Below are 24674 nucleotides of genomic sequence, written 5' to 3'. Positions count from 1 at the left end.
GTGAGTGGTTTATATTCCACTCTGCAACTTCAAGTTGCAGAGTGGTGCTTATGTAATATATATTTAATTATGTCTCCGGTACTATGGGTAACACCTATAAATACTCTCCTTTTATAGAATGCTCTTAAAATATGCTTCATAGTGTAAACCAAATCTGCATATTCCTAAATTTAGAGTAAGCTGTTTGTTGTTGAACGCTGCACCTTAACAGGCCATTTACGCGAGGTTGTCCTAAAACATGGTAACAAGGCGACAAAGAAAGAAATACATCCCAAAAACTTGTGGAAAGCAATTGGATAATACATAGAAAATGATAAAGCTTTGACCGTTTTTTCACGCCTTAACGCTTAGGACAAAAAAAATATAAGCCTAAAACAACAACTCCTTTTAAATTTAACTAAAACATGGTGATTTAAGGTTTTGTTTCAGAAATTATAAAACTTTTGACTGATAGATCACAATCCGATGAAGATGTTTACATTATAATTTACCTTTAAAGTTTGTCAATTCTATGAACATGTTTCAAGAAACGTTCGGCATTCCTAGTTCCGACACAGTTGGTATTGAGTTCGCTTTGACATCACGTGATACCCGTGATGCCTAAACATGGCAACGTAACCGACTGACCTTACAACCTCGAATTTCATTGGGACAAAAGTAATAGCAACCGTGAAATTCAATGCCCCATGAGGGTCATTGGTGTCCGGATTATTTTCAATCACGTATATATATATATAGTCAATTCTATGAACATGTTTCAAGAAACGTTCGGCATTCCTAGTTCCGACACAGTTGGTATTGAGTTCGCTTTGACATCACGTGATACCCGTGATGCCTAAACATGGCAACGTAACCGACTGACCTTACAACCTCGAATTTCATTGGGACAAAAGTAATAGCAACCGTGAAATTCAATGCTCCATGAGGGTCATTGGTGTCCGGATTATTTTCAATCACGTATATATATATATATATATATATATATATATATATATATATATATATATATAATCAAGTCTAAACTACATCCCAACTCTAGAATCGATGCGAGGTTGCAAATATGCGATGCAAATATATAATATAAGCAGCAATATTTCAGCTATATTCAGACAAGATTTAGCTGAAATATTGCTGCTCGGACGTTAAACCCCAACAAACAAACAAACAAACAAACCTAATCTAAAATCCAGGATCCGCCCCTGACACAGTGCTACGTTCCGCAATTCGATTATTTATTAGTTAACAAGTAAGCCATATCCAATTATGATTATTCATAATTCAATATTATAAGTTGGCCGAGTGGTCTAGAACGTTTGACTTAGTCCAGGCAGCGTTGCCATAGATGTCAGAGAAGAGAAGGGGTTCGAATCCCGAAGAGGGAGCGACCAAATTTGCAACCTCGCATCGATTCTAGAGTTGGGATGTAGTTTAGACTTGATTAAGGGGCGCACATTTAAAAATTAACCGAGCGGAGCGAGGCGAAAAAAATTTTTGAAGTTAAATTTTTGAAATATTTTTTTAGAGTGGGTGAAATGAAGATATCTTTTGTGGTAAAGTGAGCGAAAAATTAAAGTTTCAACCCAAAACCTTCTAAATCTACCTCTGACAACCCATGCTTTGCAAATTTTAGGGGGGACGCACACCCGCCACGCCCCCGCCTGAATCCGCCCGTGAGTGTTGCGAGAAAATGCGTCGGCTATCTTTTCTAAAGTTAGTACTTGCTTCTTCTATGTCATCAGTTTTATCGGTAGTAATATTACACTCTGCCAGCAAATACATTGTTTATATTTCGAGAACGGCTTGAAGGTAGTTTTTTATACGTGTGAAACATTTTACGGACAAACTTGTAGATCTTGTTAGTCTATGAACAACTCATATTTAAAATATTCAGGCCAAAGTATGTCTATTATGAAGGTTACTTTTGACTTAAAATTAAAGATCTACTAGCGATATAAAAAAAAAACAACAAATCGATAGATGCCGTTTCTTAAATCAAGATCTGATGTAAAGCGTAGGATAGAGTCTATATTTAGTATAGGGAAGCTTGAATTATAAAGTGATTCCATGTAAAGTTACTTGCGAAAGAGACAATCTGTTGTTAGTTAACGCCTTTAATCCTATTGGCATCGTTCTACTGCGTGAAATTAGATCGTAGCGTTGTAATGAACTATGTAATGGAAAATGACATGCTTTTTCCGCGTGTCTTCGTATCTAACACATAATGAAATGTTACACGGGAAAACAATCATCCATGAAACAAGATTTAATGTTATTGAAAATATTGTAATTATTTTCTGTCGCCGAATTTTAATTTTCCATTTTTATACACGATCTAAAGGGGTATGGAAAATGTAATATTGTTAGCGAATAAAGAAAGGATATTAACTTTTTTTGGTATATTTCTGCACCTGATTACTTTAGTCAGGAATTTTGTAAATTGATATTTACACAATAGCTGTATGAAATGAAAGCATTCATTTGTTTGTAAACTTAATTAATATCATTGCATTACATCTTGTTTTTATTGAAATTTATCGATTAATGGCCTTGTACTAACAAATCATTTTATGCCAGGACAAAGACAAAATTGTTCTGTTTTTAACGCTTTTTATATATAAATCAAAGCCACGGTTTATGGCAGTGCATATAGACATATGAAATCTTACCACTTTATTGTTAAATTTTTATTTTCAATCGATATTTTAATATAATATGAACTACACCCAAAGTAGATATTCTTTCGATTGATTTCACCAAGATTCCTCATTTCACCAAGCGTCCCCATTCCACAAATCAAGAGTCCTCATTTCACCATGAGTCCCTCCCAATTTCTCCAAGTGTCCCCATTTCACCAACAGTCCCCATTTCACAGAGTCCTGATTTCAACAAGTTCCCATTTCACCAAGAGTCCCCATATCACCAAGAGTCCTCATTTCACCATGAGTCCCTCCCCATTTCTCCAAATAACCCCATTTCACCAAGCGTCCCAATTTCACAAATCAAGAGTCCTCATTTCACCATGAGTCCCTCCCAATTTTTCCAAGTGTCCCCATTTCACAAAGCCAGCACTCCACAGTTTAGTTTAGTTTTGCACTTTTGGCTAGAGGTGAAAAATGACATAAATGGAAACCTGTGGTTGCTTGATAAAGCATTTTCTGAAAAAGAGGACTTTTTTCAATGACAATTTGACTTCATTGTGAAAGTGAAAGTAAGTCAATTTTTCACAATGCTAAATTTAATAAGTGGATTACAAAGTGAAATACTCAAAATCTAACTGGCGATGCCCATATGAGGAAGGGGTTTTCGAAGGAAAAAGTTTGAACAGTTTCAGGGGATGAAATAAAAATTTCAGATATTTTGCGGGAAATTTGATATTTTTAAACCTGATTTCATGAACTTTTTTGCAAATTTTCGCATATTTTTGCATGGTTTCCATGGTAACCCTATATGCTGTGGGTAATTTTTTTCCAGAAAATTTTTGCTGCATCCTTAAGGCCTTGCCTTGAGCTATTTCTATATATATAGAGAGATTTACAGATGCTTGACAATTTTTTAAAGTGATAAATGTTACAAAGCATCAGATTACAAGACCAAAATTAGGCAGTTCTACAATACTGTGGAGTGCTGGCAAAGCGTCCTGATTTCAACAAGTTCCCATTTCACCAAGAGTCCCCATAGCACCAAGAGTCCTCATTTCACCATGAGTCCCTCCCCATTTCTCCAAGTGACTCCATTTCACCAACAGTCCCCATTTCACCAACTCCCCATTTCACAAAGAGTCCTGATTTCAACAAGTTTCCATTTCGCCAAGAGTCCCCATTTCATTAAAAGTCCCAAATTTCACCAAGCGTTATCATTTCACCAAGAATTATATTACATGTTGCTGCTATATTTTTTTATCTAGTAATTCGCTAATGACAAGTGTTTATTATCATAGAATACCAAATATTAATTATGTCACAAAGAAATCTTTGACATTGTAGTGTATTATTCTGCATAATTTCTAGATAAATGAAAGTAAATCGAATCATTTGTGTGTGAATAGCTAGCAGAAATTCTCTTAAAGTGGGATTTTACTTGTTAATTTTGTTTCTCATCAGTGTTGTGTCTGATGAACAAACTTAATTGATGTGTATAGTTTCAGTTAGATGTAAAGTTTTATTTTTTATGTAGAGTTTTATAATTTTTATGTATTATTAATTGTAACAGATAGACAGTTTTGCTTTTTATTAGAGCAGTGGCCTTATTTTCTCAAAGTTGACAATAGTGCACAATTTAAAGGTATCAATTTTCCTATGAGAGAATTCTTTGACTTTGTTGTAACCTCTCTTCTGAATTTCATTAAATATTGTTTAGCAATAAATTAATTTGAGATAAATACTGTAATCTGATTGGTTAAAATAATTTTATTATATCTCAATGAATAAAAAAAATAGTGACACGCCCCTATTCAGTTAAATTCAGAGCTACTTTTCTCATGTTTAAAGATAAAAATATGTTTTAAAATTAATTTATAAGAATATGAAGTAATAAATTTATAAATTTTCCATGTGCATATTGTTTATTGCGCAAACTGCAATAAACAAAATATGCACATGGAAAATTTGTGTTATTTTTCAATAGACAAAATTTTATCATAGCCAATTCTTAACTAGTGTAGTGTTAATTGACGTCTTTATAAAATACGCTAAATGTGAAAATGAGGTAAACAAAGGTATTAGCATTTAGTTCAATGTTGGAATAAATTCTTGGAGTATTGTTATGGGTTCTTGTCTTCGTTTTTAAATACCTTACAGTAAGTCGGTTTGAAGTAAATACATACCGTACAACCATATTCACTTACAAACCGAGTTTCCTTTAACCAATCTTGATTATACTCTCGAAAGTAAAATTTAGATTTTTATGAACGATATACAATTCAACGAGGAAGGGACTTACCGAAGATCTTGCTTTAGAAATGTACGCACATCCGAAAAGGTTTTTTTTTAGTTTTTGCGGTGATGATAAATGTCTCATTCCTTTCGGTTTTTTATAGTAAATTTTTAAGATAAACTTTCAATACAACTGATTGATATTATTAGTTTGTTCTCTGTATACTCTTGTTTTTGTTTGTGCTTTTTGTTCTTATGACAAGGATTTTAAAGAAATAAATGCTTATGAAGCTGATAAAGTGAAATTATTATTAATAATCATAATTCTACTGCTCTGTAATAATCATGATTCTACTGATTAATTTACTACCAATCCATAGAGCATATCGTGGCAGTAAATTAACCTGTAATATATATATATATATCAACGATATATTCCCAACGATGTTAGAACTATCAAATTTGCAAAGCAATAATTGCTTTGCAAAATTTTGAGAGTTCTAACATCTTTGGGAATTGTTCAGACCCTTCTATGCTTACGTTATCTTCCCTCTATCAATTTTATCCGATGAAAAAAAGGAAGAATGAAAGAGAGAAAACGACTGATAAAAGTAAGATAGAAATTTCAAAAAAGAATAATAAAGTAACTATGGTAATAAAAAAAAGGAAAAAAGAGTTACTTTGGCAATTTTCATGTAATCAGTCTGTTTTTGAAGAAGACTGCATGAGTTATGAAAAAAAAACTTTACGCAGATGATGCTGAAGAAGTCTTTTTTTTCTAACTCAACGTCAGTGTTACTTGGCAATATACATCGAAAAAGTTCGTCATTTGTTATGTTTCTTAAGTAGGCACTAAATGCAATGGGGTTCAGGTTTATCACATCACACCAGAATTTGTCTGCATTCTTCTGTGTAGCCACATGATAGCAAGACGTGTGAACAAGGATCACGGAAAAGTTTTCCACATTTCTTGCATAAGCAAGTTCGCACACCAGACAGCAAGTTGATACCGCGAAATGAGCTTGACAACGCAACTGTGGATGTTCTAGAGCGACGTGCCATGCTGCGTGTGGTTCACATTTAGTGTGAATGTCCTTGAGGGTTGAAAATCGTCTCAATGCGTTTTCGCCATTCGATGTGTTCATATTGATCAATCGATATTTTTACCTTTCCACGTTCTACTTGAAGAGTAAAGATCATTATTAGTTTCGTATCTGTAAAAACGTTACCAACAAAATTCCCCATATTTCAAAGACAAATCCATACCAATTATTTCATATTCCTATACTTCACCCATTGCATCCACAAAATTTTCAGTTATGAAAGCCAATTGCAGAACCTCGAGATTGAGGACTTCAAGGCTAAACCACCTGACTGTTCGTGCAAAGACTCTCCATTCAAATATGGTCCTTCTGGTCACGTCGTTACGGGAGATTTATCCATTATCGAAAACGAATCTCTGCATAATATCCTTTCTAAAAGTCCCAAGTACCGTGAACCATGCTCCAAAAATTGGAATTATAACTTTAAAGGTCTTACGGATGTCGTCGAGGACTATGCAAGAAAATGGATAAAACGAGAACAAGAAGACATTGATTCTCTGTCAGAGTGGTTAAAGGTCGTGATGTCTTTAATTTTGAAACGAATGAATGTTTTAAGTAGGTCAATGAGTGCCAAGGCTACATCAGTTTTCAAAGACCCGATGTTTCAAAAATATTGTCCACTATACATGACAAATATGTTGTCGTACCAGCAGACATTGTTTTTGTCTGCAAAACGTTTTACATCCAATGTTTATTATCAGAGGTAGACGTAGAAAATAGTAGCAGTGACAAGACCTATACTGCTACCACACCCTCAAAAGAAGAGATTGTGGAAAACCATAAATCTGTGCTATCCTCTTTTGGTCTCTCTACCAAGGACGATGATTGTGATTTACCGTCTGTGTACTGGATTCCTAAACTCCACAAGAATCCATACAAACAACGTTTTTATAGCTGGATCTGCAAATTGTACACCAAACCTCCTTCAAAACTTTCAACTTCTATACTCACAACTGTCAAATAGGGTCTGCAGTCCTACCACAACACTTGTTACTCCCGTAATGGTATTAATTCAGTGTGGATCCTGAAAAATTCGAAAGATCTTTTGGAGACAATCAGTTCAAGACTATTATCTGAATATAATAGCATTAAAAGAGTAATCAAGGGAACCAAGGTTATAGCGGTAATTCTTTGTTGTGTATGTCTGTTTTCCATTTCTGGTCTTTGTCCCTTGTAAAGAAAAATAAATCCTAGTTGATGTAAAACTGTAAAAAGCATACTTATTTTTAAAAGTATCAATACATATTAAGCTGTTACATCTGCCTCATATTAGCCAAAATAATACTCTTTAACGTTACATAAAAGTATGCCTTGTGGTTTATGTTTGTTCACGATTTTACACGGACACTGCTAAAGATGTCAGGCGCAGTGAACTTAATAAATAACAATTGTATCCAATATATAAGTTTATATTTTTTATACAAGGTTATTGAATGAGAGTTATATCTTCTTTATCACATGTCATAACTAACAGTATGTAAAATATAACCACATATTCAATAGGCAGCGTATTCCCTTGTGTCACCTTAACCTGTTCATTTTGCCCTCGTAATAGAGATCATTTTCATAATTCTGTCATATTAAATTTCATTTTGATCGAATAATACAAAGATAAAAATATATTCAATTGTTACATATTTTAAAAGATTAAAACCTTTATGAATTGAACAAAGTAAATATTTTGGTAAAACAATAGGCTGGATAGGCACACTTCACATATCCTATACTTAAGTAACAGTTATAATATACATATTAGTACAGTCTAAATAAGATATGGCTTTATCCATATTGAGATCTTTTGTAAATATTATTAGAGCTGTGTTGTATTCGCTTTTTGGACATACAAAATGATAACTTGACCACAACAGTGTTTAGGAATTATGTTAACCTCCAGAGGTCCCGGCTTTGATGCTCGTGATGATGTGAGAGGTTTTCGGAGACGACCCTTCAGTGTGTCTGTTTTGATAAGGGAATTATTATGTACTCAGAGAGATAATCGATTTCATCGAAGGGTTGGCACTACTGTCAGTAGACTACCTCCTAAAAAAGCAGCTAGGTATTATTTATTGCTCACTTTATATATGATTCAATTTGATTTGTGATAAGACTTCTAATTGGCTGGTTCTTTTCGGACAACATATTTTATTTTGTATCAGTTTACCGTGACTGTTAATAGAGAATGGATATAATATCATAGTTTCTTTTGTACTGTTTTCAATCTCAGTTTCCGCTATATAGATGACGTATTATCTTTAAACAATCATAATTTCGGGGATTTGATACATCGCATCTACCCAAAAAAACTTGAGATAAAGGATACTACAGATACTGTGAAGTCAGCCTCATATCTTGACCTACACTTGAAAATCGATAGTAAAGGAAAACTACTGACCAAACTTTACGACAAACGTGATGACTTTTCATTCAGAATTGTCAAATTTCCTTTCATCTGTGGCAACATCCCTTCATCACCTGCGTATGGAGTGTTCATATCACAACTCATACGTTATGCCAGACTTGCCGAAACTACGCAGACTTTTTGTATCGCACTAGAAGTTTAACAAATAAACTTCTGGAACAGGGTTATGCTGCTACATGATTGAAGTCATCGCTACAGAAGTTTTATGGTCGTCATCATGAACTCGTGGATCGTTATGGTGTATCCATCTGCACCATGAAAACTGATTTATTCAACAGGTCATAGTTTTCCTTTCCTCGTTTGTCTACCCCGCACTTGACTTTTTATGAGCAACTCGGCGGGTGTTTCTACAAAAGCAGAGGACGCTTACCCTACCGGTGCACCTGTTACATGCTCCCAGTTTTCAGTGGAGTCCGAGTTGCTCATTTACTTTTGTTATTTTGTATGTATGATTTTAGTAACTTTATGTTCTTTGTTTTGTATGTCTGTTTTCCATGTCTGGTCTTTGTCCCTGGATTACATTCTTTTGATTACCGCTATAACCTTGGTTCCCTTGATTACTCTTTTGAATACAGTTACTTTTTATTCAATGGTTCTGTCTCATACTAAATAACGTCTTGATTACAAAATAATTTCTATATTTTAACTGAAAGTGATGGGTAATCTAATTAAAGGTTTGCATTGTATTTAACCAAGTATGATGTTTGCATAACCAAGTTTGAGAAAAATACACGATTATTCATGACGCTTAAATTGTCTCGAAGTTGGTTATATTGCATATCTTGGACAAAACCTTAAAATCATAACTAGAAAAGGTACTTATGTAAAGTGTAATGTGATATACGAAACCAGAATTCGGTGATATAAACAAGATGTTAAATTTGCTTGTTTGTTTGTGTTCTTCTTTGGTTTGGTTGTTTTTGTTTTGTTTTAATTTTTTTTATTGTCTGTTTTACAATTATAAGGTTTTATCGTGTAACAAGATAGGTACACCTTTTGCCTGCACTTGAAAATAAACTTGAAAGTGATTCATTTCGTATATTTTATATCCGATTTATGGTCATTTTAATGTTAACGTCCCATTTCGTGTTTTGTTCCTAGACTAACTGCCAAAATATCACATTTACATGTTAAAAGTGTATAATTCACAAAGTAATTCATAACTTATACAATGAGAACATATGAAAATAAATCATGTTAAGAATTCGTATTATCTTGATGAATACGTGTTTTGTAATTTATTGAACCTTTTAATCGTAATCCACGTTTTCCCTACTGTGAATTAGCATTTTCAAGTGTCCATATAGTCGGATAACTGCATGTCATTTTCAATTTCAATAAAATCATTATAAACATATCAAAGTTCACAATTGTCGCCATAGTTTCATAAGGGAAATACACAAATGACGAAATTGAATATCGAAGATAAAATGGACAATTATCGTCTATCTACTGCTATCACAACATTTCATTTGAAATATCCATATTAAAAGAAAAATACGTTTATAAATTGCACATTTGAAATCAATATAGAGAGCTCAAGTAACAGAAACCATTCTGATACATAGATAAAGGATTTTTAAAAAGTCATTTTACCAACGAACATTCGAGACGTTTAAAATCTCAACTATGGGCAATGGTTCGTTACTTTTGGTATGCTTTTTTCGAGCAACTCGGCGGGTGTTTCTAGAAAAGCAGAGGACGCTTACCCTACCGGTGCACCTGGTCCATGCTCTCAGTTTTTAGTGGAGTCCGAGTTGCTCATTTACTTTTGTTACTTTGTATGTATGATATTAGTTACTTTATGTTCTTTGTTGTGTATGTCTGTTTTCCATGTCTGGTCTTTGTCCCTGGATTACATTCTTTTGATTACCGCTGTAACCTTGGTTCCCTTGATTACTCTTTCGTTAAAGAAAACGAATGGAAAAAAGAGATATGCATGAGAAAAGATTCAGGAATACAGTCTTAATCAAATTAGTAACTCTCAACAAGTAGTGAGGCTAATAAATCTTATTGACGCATTGTTAAAAAACAAGCGGTGGAGTGATTGTCTGGCATATTCACCATATCCATTCTCGTTATATGGTTTTACAGTTCAAACAGATCATGATAATGATGATTTAACAATATTTTGACTTATTGAATTAGTGCATTTACGGTCGAAAATAAATATTTCGCAATAGGTAGCAAAATGCCCTACTGAATATTTAAAAACGTCAACAACAGAAAAGATGAAAAGCATGCAAAATTTTTAATACATGCTTTGACTGATTAATTTGCCAATTTGATCTGTTGAGATATCGGTAAAAAAAAACCCGAAGCGTCAATTATAGGACAGTTTATATACATTAGAATATCAGGACACGATTTAAACGTGACAACAGGAATCAAAATGCACTACATACACATTGAATAAAGTACAATTACATTAAATAAAGACAAGGAAAGAAAGACATCGCACAAACAACAATAACAATGTGAACTCCAACCAAATCAGGTACTCCGGAAGGTTAAACATGAGACTCTGCCAGCTGCACCTGTCATATTGCAAGAACGAAAATTCCGGTAAGATTCTAGCTACAGTAATGAAGCTCCCCGACACTGTCAAGCCAGGGTCACAAAGATGTCCTATAAAAATTCCGGTAAGATTCTAGCTACATTAATGAAGCCCCTCGACACCGTCAATCCAGGGTCACAAAGAGGTCCCATAAAATAACGGAGAGATTCCCACTCGGGAGATATTGTTTGATTTTAAAAAGTTTAATGGTGTAAATAATATGGAACTGGTGGAAAATTATCCGAAAAAGACAAATTAAATGCCTCTGATAAAAAATCACCATAACATATGGGACAATACAAAATATGATCGCGGACCAGTTGATCTTGAAATTGAATTCAGCTGATCATGCGCCAAGAACTTACTTCAATTAAATGTACCTCAGTCTAATTTCAACACCCTCTCATGATAATAGTTTTATTTAATAAATTACCATCATGAGTCATTAAGCATGTCAAAGAAGCTACACATCAGAGCTTGTAAGTGTCAAGTTCGATATGATCTACCTTGTTTCTACATGGGCAGACTATTAAATACTGTTTTTTTTCAATGAGAATTTAACGAAACAACTATTAAAGAACTGGCATTGAAACATTTTTTGGTATAAATTCAGCTTAACCGATTTTTAATTGCTTTTTTTATTTCGTCCTTTTTGTCCATATGGTATAAGGATTAAGGACTTAGATCAAAAAGCACATTTTGTTTTTGAATAATTGATAAGCTGTGAATTTATTAAAATTAAGTTACTTTTCCTATCAAATCTGTTAACATTGAAATAAGTTACTTTTGAAAACAAATCATGGTGCAGTATATTTTCCAATAAGACAACGGTACTTGCAGTAATGTTAGTAGTATTAGTAAATAGGAAATAGTGTAGCGGCGTTATAAATAACGACTAATTTTACAGGTACAGTTTTGTAAATACATTTACGAGTGCCTTTTTTGTAGTTGAACACGCAACGTGTTAACTATCGTATGTAAAGACTTCTTTTTGATTAAATCAAAGTATTTTTCAAAACTTCGTAATTAAAAAGCATGACATTATTTTCGTTTAGCGATGATATAATGTCGAGCAAAACGAAAATGTCATGACAAACATTTCAGTTTCTTCCATTATCAGCTTTTATTGGAACAAGCAAATATAGCACAAATGCAGCATAAGACAACAACAAGAGCTAATAACATCTAAATGATTTAAAATACAAACACTATTTAATTAGTGCGAACTTATTTTGTGAGAAAAGAGACCAATTTATCAATTTGCTCAGAAAATATATTTTTCACATGCTCCATTGTTCCAAAGTCCTCGAGGGTAATCACTAACCCAGTAGTCAGACTTGTCTGACAACATATTGTATCATATTTTTCTATCAAAATTTACAGTATTTCAAAATTTCAAAATACCTAAAATACCAGAGCCTCATTACTGGTATTGCACATGATAGAACCACTTGGTGATGGATTTGACACCCTATTTAGAAAGTTTTGGTTTTAAGTACTTCCTGTATACAAATAATGTTTGGATTTAGATCTTCCTTGTATTTGATTGTTATGCTGCTGTTGAGTGGTTACTCTTTGAAACACGTGTACAGTATACCGAAATTTCCCATATATATAATTGTTATTTTTGTATTTATTGTTTAATAAAGATATATTTTGTCCCATATATTGTTGTCAACGAAGGTTTTAGTTTTATTTGGGATGAATGCTACCACAACTCGTCATGTCCTTACTTTATTTGGTATTGAAGGTATTTTGCCTTTCAACGATTCGATTCGACCACTGTCTTCATCGCAGTTATTACAAATGAACTTGTCATGACGGAAATATATGTCTCTGTCTTGTCCACCTTGTATCTACTCTTAATACAGAAGGGTAGACTGAACTCTGCAACAATCACGATAATTTTTCATCCCGCAAGTTAAACGCATGGACCCGTTTGTTGTAATTCTCCGCCCTGCCTGAAGTGTATGGGACCAAATATTTATTATAAAACCTTACTTTTACGTTTCATATACGTCTTTGTGTTGTGCCTATTTGATGACAGGTAAAAGAACAGAGCTTCGTTTATAATAACGCGTGTTCCACGACCAGCTTCGTGACTTTGCCGACCGATATGGCGTGTCCCTCTCCAGCATGACGGCAAATTTATTATATAGAGTACAAAATATTATGTTTGTTCATTAGTTTTACAGCAAAATAGTGAAATTGTCAATAGCTGATATCCTGCTGAAAAAGCGGGAGTAATACGAAAATTCGTTAACATCAGTATATTTTTGAAAGAGTAATCAAGGGTACCAAAGTTATAGCGTTAATCAAAAGAATGTAATCCAGGGACAAAGACCCGACATGGAAAACAGACATACACAACAAAGAACATAAGTGACTAAAATCATACACACAAAGTAACAAAAGCAAATGAGCAACTCGAACTCCACTAAAAACTGGGAGCATGGACCAGGTGCACCGGTAGGGTAAGCGTCCACTGCTTTTATAGAAACACCCGCCCAGTTGCTCATAAAAAGTCAAGTCCGGGGTAGACAAACGAAAGGAAAACTATGACCCGTTGAATAAATCAGTTTTCATGTTGCAGATAGATACACAATTACAATAATTACAAAAAAATCACGTGTCCAAATTCAGTATTTTTTTAACAACTAAAATTTGGTTTTTTTTTTCACTTTATGCTGTTACGTCATAAGGGTGGTTCAATATTTTTTTTTTAGATATTTTAAACTACTAAGAATTTATTACTGTGCAATTTCCTTGTTTGCTCGTTAATTACTAAGCCCGGATTACATTCTTTTGATTACCGCTATAACCTTGGTTCCCTTGATTACTCTTCCAACTTAGATATCATGGAATTTAATCAAGGCAAATAAATCCTCGTTCATATTTAGCATTAATTCATAATAGCAACATGTCTGGATTATTATTTATATTAATCTAATAATTGCGTTGTGCCTAACGTCGTTTTGTGCATATGGGTTATCAAGATAAATATTTTAATTCTACCCTTCTTTCTATATCGTGGATTTCCTGTTCAGGCGTTTGTTGACCCAAAGAGATTTGCAAAATCGTTTAATACCTTATTACTCGAGTTTCATGAAAAAAACAACATTATACTTAAATTGATAAACCAGTAACTATAGTTGTTTTTTTTCTTAATTCTTGGTAATTTGTGAAGATTAGAATGACATGACAGGTTAACGACACTAGAGTACTTAAGTACAAAAATAAATGTCCTTCCGGAAACGGTTCCAGACAGATTTCTTACCTAAACTCTATTGGATATGACAGAAATTATCATTAAAATTACAGATGAGGTATTAATACGAAATATACTTTTGAATGTTGTTTTTCAATAACGCTTCTAGGTAGCGTTCGAATAAACTGAAGCTGAATTATGTCAATAAGAACTTCCAACGTTCGAATAAATTAAAGCTGAAATATTTGCTCAGTTATTATTGAAAAATTAATTTCGGAGAACTACAGCTAGCTTTCTTGTTTCACCAGTACAAAGTATACCCGATAATAATCAAGTGCGTCAGAGAACAACCAGTGCACACAAAGCATGTAATTCTTCGACTACATGCTTTTTTCATTAAATGAAAATGCAAGTTGAAATGTATTCAGAAAGTAAATAATAGCAATGATCGTTATAATATCTGCAGATACTAACGCATCAGGAGGACAACTCAGAAACGGTGGAATCATAATTCGAAGTCATGACAAAACACATACGCAATGTAGAAAACAGAATAGAATGCAATAACATATAACGTCGCAATACGATTTTATATATCCGCAGATAAAAATATATCATTTAAGGTGAAAAAGCAATACATTAGTAAGAATATCTATATATACTAATAGAACAATCAATTGGTTATCTTGAATAACCCAAACATGGTACTAAGAATGATTGAAGATTAAACCCATGCGCGGAAAAAGTTCCGCACACTTGTAAATATATAGGCGTTCTTCGGCACTCGTGATTTTTTTTTATTATTTATTCATTCTTTACAATTATTTATCCTATTGTTATTCGTCGAGTAAGACGTGAATACTAACTGATTAAAGTTATCACGTCTCATCTGTGAGATAGATATTGGTCAGTCAAATCGATCGTCAATCAGTTGACGACCATGAAACTTCTGTAGTAATTATATATAATTATCAACAGACTGAATATAAACCTCTACTAGATGCTTATTTTGCTCTACAAAGAAAGTCGATGTACAAATCATATGCGCGACAGTCTAGAGATGTTGGTATAATGCCACTAAGAAAGGGGGGTGTTTTCAATTAGAACGTCATCATCAATCTTGCTATAAAAATGATTTCGATTTTAACGTTACGTGTAGGTTAAGGTCTAGATATGAAGCAGAAGAAGGCGTCTTAGTTGTCCTTTCAATTTCAATTTCATTTTGGTATATCAAATTTTATAAATAATATTGAAACAAGGATTGTTCATATAAGATTTTGGGTACTCATTTCCCTTTCTATAGTATTTTAGAAGCGTATGACAGGTACTAGTATACAAACCACATATATTCTTGGCTACATCAAACTTCAGTCAAGCTCCAGTATTTTTTAACGACCTTCCCCGTAGGAAATGGCACATCAGTGAGCACATTTAATCTTTTAGTGTTAAAAATCCATAATGTTGGCTAATACAGGTTCCGAAAATCCAAAATATTGGACAAATGATTCGTTATATGTATTTTTCATCATTCGAGTATTATTTTAAGCAGTTTTAATGTTTCTATTAGTGTGGTTTCTACCTTGAAATGTGCGTTTCATTTGAGAAACCAATCGAATTTTTAAAAAGAAAAAATCATTTTACAAGGTAATCGATTCAAATAAAATCAAGACGCTTTCACATGAAATATTCAATAAGTTTTCTAGTCGAAAACAGATAGAGAACTGCTGAATATTTTTATGGCGTTTTGTTTCAAATATTGCTTTAAAGATCGATGTTATATGCATCAGTTGTGTCTTTCCGGGTATTCAAACAAAGAAAGCACAACATTAAAAGAGATTTTGTTTAAATAGATAAAACCGTTTCTTTATACTCATTGATTATTGAAGTCTTGGCATTACCAATAGGAAGCAACTAAAGGTCACAAATTAGAACTAATTATGCCAAACGGTTTTCTTGTATTATACGTATAAGTTAAATTGTAGTTAGTTATAAATGTTTCGCTCTTGTTGTGTGAGGTCATTTAATAATATATAGGAGATAACGTTTTACTTTACTGTCAGAAACCATATAGCTTTGTATACTTCATTATGTGTTGAAGAATTTGTCTTTCACACTGTTGATTTTTTTAGTCGTGAACACAATTATAACCAAGTTTGTTCGTGACGATGAAATTAACTGTTAAGTGTAATCGCTTTTATTTTTGTATATAAAAATAAGGAATCAATTTTTATTGAAACTGCCTATGTGGTAGTCACTTACCCTGAACTCTGATCCCTTCTCTGCTCATTTTTCCAACATTTGTAAAGTAACTGTGTATTTGATACTAGTGTCTGCAAGCTATCTATTGGATCTTTGTCCATAGTTTTACCAAAGGTACAGACAATCTAAATAATTATGTACACAATATTTATTATGTTTTAGTAACAATTGTATAACTGAAAGAAAGTGGGATCATATTGTAAAATAAGGAAACCGAAATAGATAGTGTTGCTTGATAAATTTGCATAGGTTATGATTTTTTGCGCTGCCGAATGTGATCAAATACCCCCCGAAAGGACAGAAACATTTAAAGCTGGTTAACTTTACATATTATCATAGCATGTGCCCGATTACAAAAATCTAACATAGAAGTAATTTGTCTCCATGATCAAAGATTTGATGAACGAATGTCAAAACTATCTGTGAACTTAGGTTTTATGGTCGATGTATGACCGTATGTCCTTTTATCGACTTAAAAAAGCCCAAGAATACATTAATATTACCATTCTAATTGGCTTGAAAGTAAATAGTGCAATGGAATTTTACATGATATGACTATATCTGTGGAAACTACATGTTATTTTAATATAGTTTGATTGACTTTGTGTTTACAAGACGTGTTTGACTATGACCTTTCACGAGTATTGCCTTTGTAAAGTATGACTCTGTAAACAAATCGTTATTTCCTATCACCTCTCTATAAAATGAATAGGTATATCATAAAAATCCCGATTAGAGATTTTCCTTTGCATTGAAAACATAGATAGTCATACTGGGATGAGGAAATGCTTCATATTTTTAAGGTTTTTTTGAATTTCTGAACAAAGTTTACCGGTTTCGTTAGTTCGATGAAAGGTAGGCAAATAATGTTTCTCAATTTCTTTTCCAATTAAACGTGAGGTTATGACGGAAAGTGATATGGACACTCAGAATCAGGTCTCAAAAGATGATTACTGCTCTTTATAAATATTTATTTTACCTGTCATATCATTATTCGTAATAACGTTAATCGTTATGAGTTTGTTTGCAGACAAAAATCTATGCAGTTTTGATATGATAAACCGTAATGAGATGCCCTTTATTATTAGTTTGATGAATACTTAGCAAGTCTTTCAAAATGCAAAATGTTTTATGTAATTTGCATCACTAGTATACGACAATACATTTATTGATATTGTACTATTTTCTTAAAATAACTTTGGTTGCAATGAAATTAGCGATAGTTGCAACCTTCTTTAAGGTTTAATCGAAATCAGCTTGATCTGTCATTATTTTATATTTTTTTTGTCACCAAGAAAAGATAGCATCAAATTGTATACGTTCCAAAAGAGATCCTTGAAAAGAAATATATATTACAACAGCTCGTTTTGAAATTTAAAAGGAAATCCTTAATTATTTTTGACTAGAACAAAGTGTGAGTCGTTATTGATTATAATCGCTAATATTGGAGTAAAATATCAATTTGAATTACATATATAATAATTAAACTAAGTTATTCACACTGAAAATTATAAATATTTAAATCTTTGTTCATTGTCAGTGGTTTCATCAAGAATTTAATAAAACTCTCGTGCTAATGTGTTTGTCCGAAGTTTTAAAGTCCAGTGGGGTCTTAGTGAATATTAGACTAAACAAGGAGTAGTCTATATTTATGTATTAACCTGTCAACTTAATTGATTTTATTAAATATTCCTTATCAGGGCAAGGTAACAAAATGTATTTAATTTGTTTGTACTTTCAACCAATTACAAGTAACTTAAATCTACAGAATTCCTTTGTATTAATCAGCTCCTGTAATGACTTAAACACTTAATTGGAGAAAGAATCTTAAACTATTTCCGTTGGGTTAGAATGCTCTGGCACTGTAATAAAGGTTTGTTTTGAGCTGTTATTGATTGGGTACATAGATAAGAGAGCGGGTAACTGTGGGACTAAATCCACGGATTAATGGTGTTATTCCTAAAACTGACAAACACGCAGAGATAAATCTCCTATATAATTCCACAAACCTGACAAGCTGGATATAATGTTGTATTTCTCTATGGATTTACCATGGAAAGTCTTCTGTGGAGGTAAGGTGGTTCGACAGCAACTGTATCAAGAGATTTGTAGAAGTTGACATTTCATACACAGGGTTTTGGCATTAATATAAAAGTGCATTTAGTTCCCAAGTAATGATTTTTCACGTTGTTCGAAGTATCTATTTATATTTTTTTTACATTCAGCATCAAATATTCTAAACAATTTCAAAACATAGTCCTTTTGAACCAACAACTGATTTGTTTTTCTTTCAAGTTTATATTAATGAAACCACAATACTCTGGGGAAATTATTTTGTACTTCATCAATACAAGACAATTTAACATATACCAAAGATCATACGCTTCTGATTTTCCACTCATTAACTACTGAAGTAACAATTTTGTTCGATACCCTTTGATATGCTACTTGTTGATGGGCTAATTATGACTTACATTCACAAGCTGCTATTGCATGGACACTAAAGTGATACCAGTAGGTCCATATATAGAGTAAGACATGTTCTCTGTTGTATTACTGTCGATCTGTTGTGGTGTTCGTTGTACGGTATGATGCTCATTGTAATCGTTGGAATGAAAGTATGTTTGATCAAAAATTGACTTGTATTTCAAACTATTTTATAAGTGATAATATAAAATGAACTGAATCGATAGGTTCGTTTATATGTTGAATTTGATATGAAGATTCAATCTTTGTTTTAGCTAAAATATTTGAACATATCATTTGTGCCACAAATATATATTTATATTTCAATTAAAACAGAATGCAAAGCTCATTTGTTCCATTACATATGATGCTGTCTTTCGTTGTCCAAAACTTCTATTATTTTTCCGAAATGTTTAATATCTGCCTTTTCTACTTACAGATTGCAGGGTCTGAGTTTACAAGGACCACCAGTTGACGGAGAGACACTTAAACGCTTTAACAGCGAGTACATTGTTCGTGAAGACAAACAACAAGATAACGCGAACAATTCCAAGCGGCTACGTAACGGCTGGTCGAATATCACTTCCGGTTCGATAATATCACGAAAACACAAAATTCATGGTCTTAATGGTGAGAAATCGAACAATTTACATGACGTGAGGTTTTTGTCCGAATTGGTGAAACCGCTTCAGTACCGATTACGAATACATGAAAAGGAAGAAAAGGAAAAAGTCCTATTTCCCTCTAAGTATGGTTTCCATAGACGAAGCCATTCACCCACATTCCGTCGCCTACTTGAGGCAACAGAAAAATTGGAAATTATTGCTCAACATGACACTGTTCAGACATTGTTAAAGCAAAATGTCAATGCTAACGAGAAGAAAATCTCATTACTAAAACGACAGGATCCAGAAATCGTATCTGTACAAACCGAGACATTCGCCTCGGACGATTTCGCGACGCCGGAAGTTACTGCTAGATCTTTGAAGAAAAATATTCAGACTTTTATAACTGATGATGCGTTAACCGAAAAAGATATTTGGTCGGGACCAGACGTTCAAGAGAAGTGTATTCCTGGTTCCCGAGAACCGGAATTGGAAAATGTGACAGAACAAGCAGACAGTGATATTGAAGATGAAGAGGAAGCTGCGGATGAAAAACAGGATCACGATCACTCCATCAAAGTAGATTTTAAAGTTGCTGAAAGTCATGCAACTTTACATTTATTTCTTCCGAAGATAAGTAGTGGCAATAAAAGTGCTAGAACACATAAAACAGACGAACTTGATTCAAGGTCAATCACAACCGATAAGTCTGATCCAATAGTCTTACCGTCTATAAAAGTAGACTCTATTCATCAAATCAAGGCATATCAAAATCCACCTAGAAAACTTAAACGACAAGATACATTCAAGAAAAAACAGAAAAAGAAACCTATGGAGAGGATCAAATCAGCCGCGGATCCCGATAAAAAAATTAAGGACCATTTAAATGATGTTCATACTTTAATTTCCATAGAGGACCATCATACTGATAGTATATGCAAATTTGAAAATTGTCCATATCATGGTCTTGTGAACCAATGTAAAGAGTTGTCATAGCAAATGTACAAACGGTTTATGACAAGTTTGTGCAATTCTTGAATTACAAGTTATTCTGTAATTTTCACTTTCCTTGAACCAAACTAAAGAATTATCATGCAAAAGTACAAGCGCTTTATAACTAGTTTATGCAATTCTTAAATGACAAGTTTATTCTGTTAATTTCACTTTCATTTTTCAATGTAAACAATTTCTTGTTTTATGAGTCGGAGTAGACATATTTATAAGATTCTCAGGAAGACATTTTGCAAGTAGTTTGAAAGGACTTTTTCTTTTTAATTTAAACATCACAGAAAGGCGTGTCTTTTGTTGCAAAAAATTGAAATTTCACTGTCTGTGATGAGTCTGTCCGTATGTTATATTCTATAATGCATCATTATCTAATAATGAAGAATCATTCGTAAGGTGCTTTTGTTTTGTTTGTTTAATGTAATAACTGAATAATAAATTGTATATGTTAGAGTTCATTGAAAATACTTGCACCAATTATGCATGTTTTCTGTAGTTATGGTAAATTAAAATTTTCATATATTGTTAATTGTTTCTGGTTGCTTTAATTACAACTATATATTAATAGAATTTGACTAACAAAACAACAACACCACCAATTTATATGATTAATTTTCAAAAAATATATTTTTCTATGCGCATGCTCATAAGATTATTGTATATTTCTTAAACGGGAAAATACTTCATAAGTAAGATGTATTTGTGTCTAATCCTTTTTGTACGTTAAACTAAACAACGCCACCCTCCCGACGCACTCGACCCCTGTATATAATATTTATTATGTAGTGTCTCAGTACCGTTGTATTTATAGTTGACGAGAATAAAATAAATATCTATCTAACAATTCTATTACTCATCTAAGAAGGAAAGAATTTGAAAGTCTAACTATATAACAAATAATGTACAAAAACAATTGCAAAGTGCAAAATTTTATCGTTATTTCATATCCATGTATGTCATGTTGGAATAATTTTATTTGTTCTGTAATGAGCCTTCTCATTGTTTGAGTATCTTACGGGTAGGATATTTTGTATAAACTCACTTGGTACTGTCATGTCAATTGTTAAATATTTCGATACCATATTATCTTTTTTTTCAAATCTTTCTCTTGACAAAGAATATAACGAGAATATTATTTTCTAATGGCAAGAACTACTGCGTCAATCCCATCTGATTGCAATGTTTCAAATGGTCAAACACAAAGATACGAAATAATTAATTCTTTAGTAAGGCATGAAATGCAAAAATGTTATCAGCTGTAAGCAGACAATTAACATTATATCATCACTCACGCTCATGGCTAGATAGGTGTTGCTACATGCTATATATTTCTGGTGAACATAACATACAAACACTATAACAAGGTCGTTGAAAGTTTACAAAGACGGGTGGCGGTATAATGCAAGCTAAGAATAGTTCGTGTTTAGGTAAAATGAAATGACACAAGGGTTTTAGTTCGCTGAATAATAATGTCAACGATATTGAACAATTCATATAAAGTTCAAAATGAGACCATAGATAGAGGGATTGTTCAGTATTTAGAAACTGTAATATATGTATTGTTATACCCGACTGAAAGAGAACAATTCTAATCCTTTGTAAGTATAAAATATTCATTTCTTATATAACTGGGTTGTATGGAATGACTGAGATAATCTGCTTAGTAGGTGGCCAGGAGTGAATGAATCTTTAATTATTGAAATCCATTTAACAAACCGACCGAATAGAACGAATGGGCAGAGGCTCAGCATGAGGAAAATTAGACGATTGTTCAAAGAGTAAAATAGATGATGCATAGCAAACAATCCATAAAAAATTAATTCAAACAAAAATCATTTCATACGGAGCGTCAATATGTTTTGATCTTCTCAGTTCTGCGTAATACTAAATTAAAAAGCAACACGACTTATATTCCATATGAAAAACTAAATGCAGGCTTACCAATATACTTTCATATTAATTTGATATATGACATAGAGATATTGAACATAACCCTGTTCCAGAAGTCTAATTATAAAAAGTCTAGCGCGGTATAAAAAGTCTGCGTAGTTACAAGCTCTGGCATAACGTATAAACTCCATATACTAGTGCTGAAGGGATGTTGCCATAGATGAAAGTTAAGTTGACAATACGGAATGAACAGTCATCGCGTTTGTCGTATAAATTAAAACAAGGGATTTGCAGTAATGGATACCGTGTCATGACACACAACAAAAAACTATAAAAAAAACAGTCTATTATAGAAAAAATCCTTATTGAAATCAGTACTATGTTAAACGTATTGATATACATGATACTTCATTTTGGTTGATTCGTTTTATAATAAATAATAATCATCCCATAAAGCACTACTTTCTGATTTTTCTTTATATCATACGAGACAGGCAGACTTAATCAAATACTTAACTCCAACAAGATGTTTGTAAGTAGGTACCACGCTTTAACTTCAACTTTTGTTTTATTGATGTTATTTTATCCTATATTTGGTGACTATTTTCGTATAATGTCCTGAAAATAACTTGTAATGAAGGACACTACACACACGTAGTAGTCTGTCTTTTACCTTGACCTACATATAGAAATCGACAAAATAGAAAAGCCTTTAACCAAACCTTATGAAAACACGACGACTTGATTTCAGTATGGTCAACTATCCCTTCCTTTATGTAACATTTCAGCGGCTCTAGTATATGAATTCTGTCAACTCATACGTTTTTCCCCAAAAAGTGGCGATCATTATGCAGTTTTCTTAGAGAGAGCTCAGCGTATGACAAATTTACTATTAGGATTGGGATATGTTTTCCATAGATTTAAGTCGTCCTTTAAACAATTCAATGACCTTAAAGATAGGAATGAATTCCCTGTATCCATTAATAACGACCTCAATCATAAAAACAAGAGGACTTGAAGAGCCCGAATCATTCAACTGAGAAGCCATATCCTATTAACTAGGTAAGATATTATGTTTTGTTGCCATGTTTGACAAAATATTGCTGATAAGAGCAGATATTGATGAATGCTGGAAGATCAAAAGAGTACCAAATCACTGTAAAATGTTGGAAATGCCTTCAAAGTGTTTTTAAAACCTCTGGGAAAAAATGGCAGGGATCCCCCTATGCCCTGTTATTCTACCAGGTCTGAGGGGGCATTTGCACAGTATACATTTGTGAAAAAGAACATAAAATGAAGTTAAAACATAGCCATCCAAAATTTTCATCATCACCATTCATATCAGGAGACCATGTTTACTATATAAACCAAATATCGTTGAAATCAATGCAAGTATTAAAATAAGTGGGCCTCCCCGAACGATCTTTCGTCATCACCATTCAATTTAAAACACCTAATTTCCTAAGATGGAATATGAGCACCTGGCAATAATTGGTCGTAAAATGGCAGCCATTTTGAAAAATGGCCGCCTAAAAATAGTTTCAATACTGCCCGTTAACTCAGAATATCATGTTTATCTTATGGGTAGCTTTCATTTTCACTACTCTTCTTCTATAGCTGAGGAAAAAATAGCATAAAAGCACTTTGACCTCTATGTTCTATTTTAGTAACGACGGCCATGTTTTTAGACTGACGAAAAATTTCAAATAATCAGTTTGTTAAGAAAACCCTTATAAAATTATGCCAACTTTTAAAAAAAATTGTTGCAATTGAATTCACAGAGTTGTATACATTAAAACGACAAAAAATCTGTTTCAGTTCAGGGGCCATAAATCCTACAACAGGCAACAAATCATTATGAAAATCCTGGCAAATGTTCGTCTTCCGATGGTGAATAATACCCTCCATCAGAATTTTACTAAATTCAACAATTTTTGAGTCATTTGCAAAAAAACTCTATTTCGACCCCTTTGCTCAATTTTTAGTAACAGCGGCAAAACTTTTTCATCAATCAAAAATCCATGTTCATTTTTGCAGGATACCCTTAAAAACAGTAATACCAACTTTAAATTGTGTACGGTAGAATCTGAGGAGAATATTTTTTGAAAGTAATAGCATAAAAAAACAGCAAAAACAAACATAAAAAGGGTAATAACTCGAACACATGTCAACAAATCTTCACCAATATTACATCACAGATAGATCTCATAATTGTGAACACTTTAATTCCTTGTCAGAATTTGGTTAAACCTAAGGGTTTAGGATATGTGTATGCAAAAAAAAACTGCTGT

At 32.9% G+C, this 24674-nt stretch overlaps 1 protein-coding gene across 4 annotated transcripts in view; it reads left to right on the top strand.

The window, feature by feature from the left end:
• The window catches only part of LOC148615281 (uncharacterized), a 31959-nt gene extending 10644 nt beyond the window's left edge, over positions 1-21315 (top strand). The window contains exons 1-3 of one of the 4 annotated variants that reach the window (XM_088590076.1): positions 18264-18489; positions 18901-18948; positions 19323-21314. In XM_088590076.1, coding sequence (XP_088446202.1) covers positions 18470-18489; positions 18901-18948; positions 19323-20484 — 1230 coding nt within the window. In that variant the 5' untranslated portion in view covers positions 18264-18469 and the 3' untranslated portion in view covers positions 20485-21314. Of the gene's footprint in view, positions 1-7714; positions 8031-18263; positions 18490-18900; positions 18949-19322 lie in introns of those variants that run through there. The other 3 variants (XM_088590075.1, XM_088590077.1, XM_088590074.1) reach the window with 3 other exon arrangements.
• Positions 21316-24674: the final 3359 nt, after the last annotated feature.

This window comes from Perna viridis, chromosome 6, assembly GCF_037379345.1.
Source record: "Perna viridis isolate PV_CMFRI_1.1 ecotype Kerala chromosome 6, ASM3737934v1, whole genome shotgun sequence".
NCBI classification, from domain to species: Eukaryota; Metazoa; Mollusca; class Bivalvia; order Mytilida; family Mytilidae; genus Perna; species Perna viridis.
This window is presented reverse-complemented; position numbering and strand designations above follow the sequence as displayed.